Below are 9706 nucleotides of genomic sequence, written 5' to 3' on the forward strand. Positions count from 1 at the left end.
AGAGGGGGAAAGTGAGAAAGCAAGCCACCAGGTCCAGGACTCGAACCACAGTCGCCCACGTGGGAGTCCAGCATCCTTAACCAGCACACCACCTTCCAGTCCCATATTTTTAAAATTTTAAATTAACATAGCAATTTTTACAGTGATTTTAAAAAATTAATTTCAATGTGATTTTTAAAAAGAATACATGAATACAATGTGCAATTATTATTTTTTCTTTTTAAAAATTATTTATTTAATTTTATTTATTTATTCATTTATTTTTAGTTTGACCAGAGAGACACAGAAAAAGAAAGAGGGAAAGTGAGAAAGCAAGCTGCCAGGTCTGAGACTTGAACCATGGTCAGCCATGTGGGAGTGTCCAGCGCTTTAACCACCATGCCACCTGCTGGTCCCCACAATGTGCAATTATTAAACCAGGGTACTCAGTATACTCATCATCTCAACTACTTCAAATGTTATGTACAGTAAGTTGTCATTAACCACATTCTCCCCATTGTATTTCATAACACTAGACATTGTTCCTTCTATCTATCCGAAGTTCTGTTTCCATTAATCAGCATCCCTCTATCCCCCACTTCTCCATCTTCCTAGTATCCAGTAGCCAGTTGCTCTCAGTTTACAATATCCTAGTATCCAGTAAAAGTAGATGTAGAATCTCTCTACTTTTATGAGGTAATTTTTCCACTTTTCATATGTCAGGGAGAACATGTCATATTTCTCTTTCTGTACTTGGCTTATTTCACTTAACATAACGTTCTCCAGACTTGCTTATTTAACCTCAAATGATTGGGTTTTATCCTTTTTGACGATTACATACTGTCCCATTATCTATATCGATCTATGTCACATTTTCTTTATCCATTCATATGTTGATGGACGCTTAAGTTGCCTACATACCTTAGCTATTGTAAATAGTGTGTAATAAATGTTGGGGTGCAGATATCTTTATGACATGCTGATTTAATTTCCTTTGATATATGCTTTGTAGTGGGATTGCTGGATCATATAGCAGTTCTATTTTTAGCTTCTTAGGGAAATCTCCATCCTGCATTCATAATAGCTGTACTACTTCACATTCCCATTGATAGTATAAAAGAATGACCCTGTTCTCTGCATCCTCACCAGCATTAGTTCTTTTATTTATTATTTATTTTTTAGAGAGATTTTTGCTACTGGGCATGTGCGCTTGCCAGAGAGATAGAGAGAGAGTGAGAAATCACTCCCTATGGGGATGGCCACACCGTAATTCCTTCTCCCTTCTCTTCTTGGGATTTTGGGTACACACACACACATGCCCAGAGTGAATTTTTGCTTTTATTTTTAAGAATTATTTATTTAATTTTATTTATTAATTCACTTATTTTAATTTGACCAGAGAGAGACAAAGAGAGGGAGAGGGAAAGTGAGAAAGCAAGCCACCAGGTCTAGGATTCAAACCATGGTCAGCCATGTGGGAATGTCCAGCTCTTTAACCACTATACCACCTGCTGGTCCTCCAGAGTTTTAAACCTCTGGATTTGGGATTCAAACTGTGGTTGACTACGTGGGAGTTCAGCAACAGAAGCATTATGCCATCTGCTGGTTCCGATTTTTTCTCTTTTTAGTAATAGCCATTCTTACTGGAGTATGATGATATCTCTTTCTGATTTTGGTTTGTATTTTCCTAATTATTAGTGATGCTGTGCATTTTTTCATACATTTGTTGGTCACTTACATGTCATTTTTTGAGAACTATTTGTTCAAGTCATTTTCCTATCTTTTAACCAGGTTTTTTTTGTTGTTGATGAGTTCTTTGTCCATTATGGTTATTAACCCTTTGTCCAGTATGTTTTCCCACTTTGTGCATTATCTCTGCACTCTGTTGCTTGTTTCCTTTGCTGTGCAGAAGCTTTTTTGTTAGGCATTTTTGCTGTAGGGTACATGCGCTCGCCAGAGAGACACAGAGACAAAGAGAGAGAAAGTGAGAAATTACCCCCTCAGAGGAGATGGCCACACTACAGTCCCTTCTCCTCCATTCTCCTCTCGGGATTTTGGGCATGCAGACACAGATGCCCAGCATGAGTTTCACGTCACCAGGTCTGAGATTCAAACTACAGTCAGCCCGTGGGAGTTCAGCACCTTAACCATTAACAGATGTGTCGCCTGCTGGCCTCGCTATGCAGAAGCTTCTTAAAATGTTTATCTGTTTTTAATGTTTTTGTTGCCTATGTTTTTGAAGTTTTACTGAAGAACTATTTGCCCATACCAGTGTCCCGAAGTGTTTCCCCTGTGTTTTCTTTCTATTCACTTTACAGTGTCAGGTTTTATCTCTAAGTCTTTAATCTATTTGGAGTTGATTTGTGTATATGGTGAGAGGTATAGGTTTAGTTTCATTTTTCTGCATATAAATGTCTAGTTTTTCTAGCACCATATATTGAAGAGACTGCCTTTTGCTCAGTGGGTGTTCTTGGTATTTTTGTCACTAGCAGTCTGAATAAATGCCTGAATTAATTCTGAGTAAGGGAATATGTGTGGAAACTTTTACCAGTTAATTTGATCATTTTTTAAAGGTTTTATAATATAGAGATATCTAAGAAAATAAGCTATTAATTATTAATTTTGAATTGTACTTTTTCTTATTTTTTAACTTTCAAATGTGCTTACTTTTTTCCTAAAATTGCAGCTTCAGTTGTGGAAGGTCAAAAGGGTATCATTCCTCGAGCCATCCAAGAAATATTTCAAAACATCTCTGAAAACCCTAGCATTGACTTTACTATTAAAGTGTCTTATATAGAAGTGTACAAGGAAGACCTCAGAGATCTTTTAGAATTGGAGACATCTATGAAAGATCTTCATATCAGAGAGGATGAAAAAGGAAACACAGGTAGGGTAGCCCGTTCAGTTGATAGCTATCATTAGCAAACAAATGTGCTTTAATTCAGTTTCTGGATATGTTCCAAGGATTCTTTAAAAACAGATATAGAAGTAAAATGATTTTGATTTTACTTTTAAATAGAATAGTCTCGGTTAAATCACTCAGATGAAAAAGTAGCAATTCAGATTGGTTGGTAAGGTGAAGTTACTGATTTGTAATTCAAAATACTGACTTTCTACATTTGCCACCCCCCCCCCATCCTGGGGTAAATTTGTTTTTATTTTATTCTGTTTTTTTCTCCCAGAGCTACCTAAATATTGGGTAGCTGTAGGTGTTCATTTTTTTTTTTTCGGAGAGGTTTTTGCTATAGGGCACATGCGCTCACCAGAAAGACAGAGAGAGACAGAGAGACAGAAAGCGAGAAATCACCCCCCCCCCCAGGGGGGAATGGCCACGCCGCAATCCCTTCTCCTCCATTCTCCTCTCAGGATCTTGGGCACGCATGTACATGTGCCCGGCATGAGTTTAAGCCACTGGGTCTGGGACTCGAACCACGGTTGGCTACATGGGAGTTCAGCAACATAGCCATTATGCTAACTGCTGGTCCCATAGGTATTCATTCTTTAGGTGTTCATCAAAGCTGACCCAGAACTCTCTTTCTTCCTCCTTGATTTTTGTCCCAGCACATCTAGTTCTTCTTTTTAAAAAGATAATTTAGAGTTTTTGTTTTTGTTTCTCCATACTGTCATTTACCAGTCCTTTATTGTGTGTCTCAAGATCTGACTTTCTGTACTAGCAACCTGTTAATATCATTAATACCCCTTTGTTTGGAAAATGGGAAAAGGTTAGAATCAAGGGTCAAATACAAATATTTTAAAGTATAACTGTGTCTTGTTATACTTGCTTTTTTTCCCTTGCTTTTTTAAAGTTTATTTATTTATTTTCTGGGAGAGATACAGACAGACAGTACCCTTGACAAGGTCTTGTCATGCTACAGTCCTCTCCCCAGCTGCCCAGCCACAATCACAGATTCATGCAAGTATGCTTGTTGTGGATTCCAAATCAGGCCTTACGTGTGGCTCCAGCATCGCACAGTGGCATTCTACCACTTATGCCACTATAGCTGGGACATCTTTTCTTGCAAGTTAGCATGTTCACCATAGGACATTTTGGAAACATAGAAAATATAAGGGAGAAGGTTAAAGATCATAATTTTTTTTTTTTTTAGATTTCCAGAGATCATGTGTACTCACTAGAGAGAGAGAGAAAGCACTCCCCAATGGGGCATGGTCACACTGTGATCCTTTTTCCTCTGTTCCTCCTCCCTGTCAGGATTTGGGGCATGCAAGTACACATGTGCCCTGCATGTTTCTCAAACTACTAGGACCAGGACTCATATTACAGTTGGCCATGTGAGTTTTTAGCTCTCAATGCATGGTACTTTGCCACTGGGCTATAGGGCTGGTACGCACACACGCGCTCTTTCTCTCTCTCTATATATATATATATGAAACAAGAAATTATTATACTTTAAAATATATATAGCCAGAGGTCACATAATAATATGTATAATATATAATGTATTTATATATTTTTATATTAAAATATGTATTTTATATAATATATTTTATATTTATATATATTATATATATATTTTTTAATTGTCAGAGGTCACATACACTAGCAAGAGAAAGAGGGAGAAAGAGAAAACTCACTCATCAGTGGGATGTGATCACACTGCATCCCCCTTTCCTCCATTTCTCCATCTCATCAGGATTTTGGACATGCATGTGCACACACCCAGAATATTTTTCAAGCCACCAGGGCCAAGAATTGAGCCACTGTCAGCCATGTGGGATCTAACTCCCTATGCATTGTGCTTAATTGCTTTGATCATATTTAATCCTAGAACTTAGAAACAGCAACTCTATTATAATTTTTATTATTATTATTTTAAAATTTGACCAGAGAGAGCAGGAAAGTAAGAAAGCAAGCCCCAGATCCAGGTCTCGAACCTCAGTCAGCCATGTGGGAGTCCAGTGCCTTTAACCACCATGCCACCTGCTAGCCCCAGCAACATTAGTTATGTAACATTTTTTAATTTATCATTGACTGTAACTCAATAGTACCAACAGTTCTTTTTTAAATGTATATAATTTTATTTGTCATTATTTTTAAATTTGCCATGTGCGTGTGCACTCACCAGAAAGAGACAGAGCGAGAGAGTGGCAAAGTGAGAAAGTTAAGCTTCCAGGTCCGGGACTCCAGCCATGGTCAGCCATGTGGGAGTCCAGTGCTCTAATCACCAGGCCACCTGCTGGTCACAATTCTTTGAAGCTAAAGATGACTTGAGTTTTAAAAAAACTAAAAACCCAGGACCAGCAGTTACCGTAATGGCTATGTCATTGGACTCCCATGTAGTCGACCACAGTTCGAGTCCCAGACCTGGTGGCTTAAACTCACGTCGGGCACATGTACGTGCATGCTCAAGATCCCGAGAGGAGAATAGAGGAGAAGGTATTGCAATGTGGCCATCCCCCCTGGGGGGGGTGTGATTTCTCGCTTTCTGTCTCTCTGTCTCTCTCTGTCTTTCTGGTGAGTGCACACACCCTATAGCAAAAAACCTCTCCAAAAAAAGAAAGGAAAAATATCTAAAAGCCCAATTTACTTAATTCAATTTGCTACTGATCGACTGTTTTGACTTATATATTTAATCTATTGTCTTTTAATCTTCTAGACTCTACAAATCAAAATATTGAAATACTTTTTTTTCTTTTGTCAGTCATTTTTTAAGTATTGACTGTCATGGGTGACTCCAACAAACTAGATTTCTTTTTTAATTCACCACAAGGCATAACCTCTATCTAGAGAGAGAGGGGAGGAAGAGAGCAGATCCCAATATAGTAGGGTCATGTACCAGTCTCTTTTCCATTTTTCCACTCTGTTGGGTTTTTTGGGCAACCATATGCATGTGCCCAGTGTGTTTTTCAAGCTGCTGGAGCTGGTGTTCAAACCACATGATCAGCCACGTGGAATCCAGCTCCCTTAACCAGCAACCACAGAGCCGGCCTTAGTTTTTGCTTTTTAAATTACATCTTTGTAAATGTTTGCTTTTAAAAATTTACATTTTTAAATGTAAATTTACTCATTTTAAAATGAGTGCTGTTAATTAAAATAATTCCCCTGGGAGATTATCTAAAATTGTGTAATGTATTGCTCATGTTACTGTTACTGTTTAAAATACTATTAATTTGTTTAAAAGGCATCACTTGGCTGAACCATTTAAAAGCAAATGATAACTATTTTGTGGTTAATTTATACTGGATTTTGATAAAAAATTGGTTTAAAAACTTATTGCTATTTTAAGTGATTGTTGGGGCCAAGGAATGCCACGTGGAAAATGCAGATGAAGTGATGAGTCTTCTGGAGATGGGGAACGCAGCCAGACATACAGGTACCACCCAAATGAATGAGCACTCCAGTAGATCACATGCAATTTTTACAATCAGCATTTGTCAAGTTGAGAAACATAAGGAGACAGCTGAAGATGGATCATGGTATTCCCCTCGGCATATTATCTCAAAGTTCCACTTTGTGGATCTGGCTGGCTCAGAAAGAGTGACCAAGACAGGGAATACTGGTGAACGATTCAAAGAATCCATTCAAATAAACAGTGGATTGTTGGCGTTAGGAAATGTGATAAGTGCTCTTGGGGACCCACGCAGGAAGAGTTCACACATTCCATACAGGGATGCTAAAATCACCCGGCTTCTCAAAGATTCCCTGGGAGGCAGTGCCAAGACTGTCATGATCACATGTGTCAGCCCATCCTCCTCAGATTTTGACGAGTCCTTAAATTCTCTCAAATATGCCAACAGAGCTCGGAATATTAGAAACAAACCCACTGTAAACTTCAGCCCTGAGTCAGACCGCATGGATGAAATGGAATTTGAGATTAAACTGCTTCGAGAAGCTTTGCAAAGCCAGCGGACTAGTGTCAGCCAAACTAGCCAGATCCATGGAGAGGGAACTCCTGATAAAAACAGGATCCAGTCTCTTGAGGAGCAAGTAGCTCAGCTACAGGGAGAGTGTCTGGATTACCAAAATTGTATAGAGGAAGCCTTTACCTTTCTGGTGGACCTAAAAGATGCTGTCAGACTAAACCAAAAACAACAAGACAGACTGCAAGAGTGGTTTAACATGACACAGGAGGTCAGGAAGGCTGTCCTCGCCTCGTTCCGAGGAAGCAGAGGCATTGGAAACCTGGAAGAAGGACCACAGCATATTACACTTCTCCAACTGAAGAGAGAGCTTAAGAAATGCCAGGTATTTAGACATCACTTTTATGAGTATCTCTTTTAAGGACTAAAGTGATCTGGGCATGTAAATTCTTTTTTTTCTTCTTTTTTTTTTTGGAGAGGTTTTCACTATAGGGCGTGTGCGCTTGCCAGACAAACAGAGACAGAGAGACAGAAAGCGAGAAATCACCCCCCAAGGGGGGATGGCCACGCCACAATCCCTTCTCCTCCATTCTCCTCTCGGGATCTTGGGCACGCACGCACACGGGCCCAGCGTGAGTTTTAAGCCACTGGGTCCGGGACGCGAACCGCGGTCGACCACGTGGGAGTCCAGCGACTTAGCCATTACGCTAACTGCTGGTCCCTGGGCATGTAAATTCTAAGAGCCATTTTGATATTCAGAGTTTTGGGAAAGGATTTTATGTAGTCTCTCATTTGCTTCTTCTATATTCTGTTTCTTTCTACTCTCTCTTTTCCTATTGCTTCCTTCCTACAGTTTACACCATTTTTGGTGCCTTTTTAATCCTTTGGTTGAAATATATTTTAATTCGTTCCATTTAAGTAGAACATTGTGGACCTGGTTCTCAGTTTAGAGGATTGAAAACCACATTTTCAGAAACAAAATTAATTTTTAGTTTACTGAATTTTTCTTCAATGTGTTAGTAGTTCCCGAAAGGAAAAATAAAGTTCATTCCTTCAGTTTGGAGTATGATTTTTCAAAAACCAAAATGATGTATTTGATAATGTTAATAGGCATGTACATGTATACATATTATATATCATATATTGAATTCCGAATTACATTTTCCCACTTCATTCAAAAAATATTTATTGCATGATGCTGTTTCACAAGGGAAATATCGATAGAACAAGATACATCTAGTTCTACTCACATGGAGTTTGCCATCTAATGGGAAAATGGATGGTCCTTCATTTGTTCCTTAAGTAACATGGTTTCCAACTTCCATAGTGCTTCCAATTTCTTTTCTCTTCTCTTCTTTTTTTTTTTTTTTTTCTTAAGAGAGATTTTTACTATAGGGCACGTGTGCTCACTGGAAAGACAGACAAACAGTGAGAAGTCCCCCCAGGGGGGATGGCCACACCACAGTCCCTTCTCCATTCACCTCTTGGGATCTTGGGCACACATACACATATGCCCACTGTTAATTTAAGCCTCCGGGTTTGGGACTCAAACCGTGGTCGACTAACCATTATGCCATCTGCCGGTTCCACAATTTCTTAACACAGGAAAGCATGTGTTTTTCTTGTTAGAAATATTTCCTCACTACTGTTTTATATGTATTGAAAAGAAGTCATTATTCATTTTCTTTTTTTTTGTTGTTGGAGAGGTTTTTGCTATAGGGCACGTGCACTCGCCAGACAGACAGAGAGAGACAGAGCAATAGAAAGCAAGAAATCACCCCCCAGAGGGGATGGCCACGCCACAATCCTTTCTCCACTCTCCTCTCAGGATCTTGGGCACGCATGCACACGCCCCTGGCGTGAGTTTAAGCCACCGGGTCCGGGACTCGAATCACAGTTGACTACGTGGGAGTCCAGTGACATAGCCATTACGGTAACTGCTGGTCCCAAGAAGTCATTATTCTTGATTATACCAGTTCTCAAACTTTTAAAAAAAATTGTTCTAGAGAGATTTTTGCTATAGGGTGTGTGAGCTTGCCAGAGAGACAGAAGAGATAGAAAGTGAAAAATCAGCCCCCAGGGGGATGGCCACACCGGAGTCCCCTCTCCTCCATCCACATCTTGTGATCCTGGGCATGCACGCCCACATACCTGGCATGAGTCTTAAGCTGCCGAATCCAGGACTTGAACCACAATTGAATACATGGGAGTCCAGGGGTGTAACCATTACTCCATAAATTGGTTCCCAGTTCTCAAACTTCTTGATTGTGGGTCTTCTTTACACATTTTTTTCAAGAGGTTTTTGTGATAGGGCGCGTGCGCTCACCAGAAAGACAGAGATAGACAGAAAGTGAGAAATCACCCTCTGGGGGCATGGCCGTGCCGCAGTCCTTTCTCCTCCATTCTCCTCTTGGGATCTTGGGCACACACACACACATGCACCCTGCATGAGTTTAAGCCACGGGGTCCAGGACTCGAACCGCAGTCAGCTACATGGGAGTCCATCGAAATAGCCATTATGCCAACTGCTGGTCCCCTTTACACTTTTAAAACAGAGGTCTTCAAAGAGCTTTTGTTCATGTGGGCTATATTTATTGATACTAGAATTAAATTAGAATTAAAACTGAAAAAAACCCCCTTAAACTAATTATTTATGAATTTATTCAAAATGAACAATAATGGCCCAATTATCTATTAATATAAAGAGCATTTTTTCAGAAAAAATAACTATTTATCAACACAAAATATTTTTAATAAGAATTGCTTTAAATTTTTGAAAATTTCATTAATATCTTACTTTATAGAAGACAGATTTTTATGTCTGCTTCAACATTCAGTTTGTTGCAAAGCATTGTTTTATTTGAAGTTTTTGAAGAGAATCCAGCCTCTCAAATATGTATAGTTTGGA

At 39.2% G+C, this 9706-nt stretch overlaps 1 protein-coding gene across 1 annotated transcript in view; it reads left to right on the forward strand.

Annotated features, from left to right (window-relative positions):
• KIF27 (kinesin family member 27) overlaps positions 1 to 9706 on the forward strand; it is a 127937-nt gene that overhangs the window by 25070 nt on the left and 93161 nt on the right. Inside the window, exons 2-3 of the mRNA XM_006145459.3 lie at positions 2666 to 2866; positions 6225 to 7183. Coding sequence (XP_006145521.1) covers positions 2666 to 2866; positions 6225 to 7183 — 1160 coding nt within the window. The remainder of the gene's footprint in view (positions 1 to 2665; positions 2867 to 6224; positions 7184 to 9706) is intronic.

This window comes from Tupaia chinensis, unplaced genomic scaffold (assembly GCF_000334495.1).
Source record: "Tupaia chinensis unplaced genomic scaffold, TupChi_1.0 Scaffold000147_1, whole genome shotgun sequence".
NCBI lineage: Eukaryota > Metazoa > Chordata > Mammalia > Scandentia > Tupaiidae > Tupaia > Tupaia belangeri.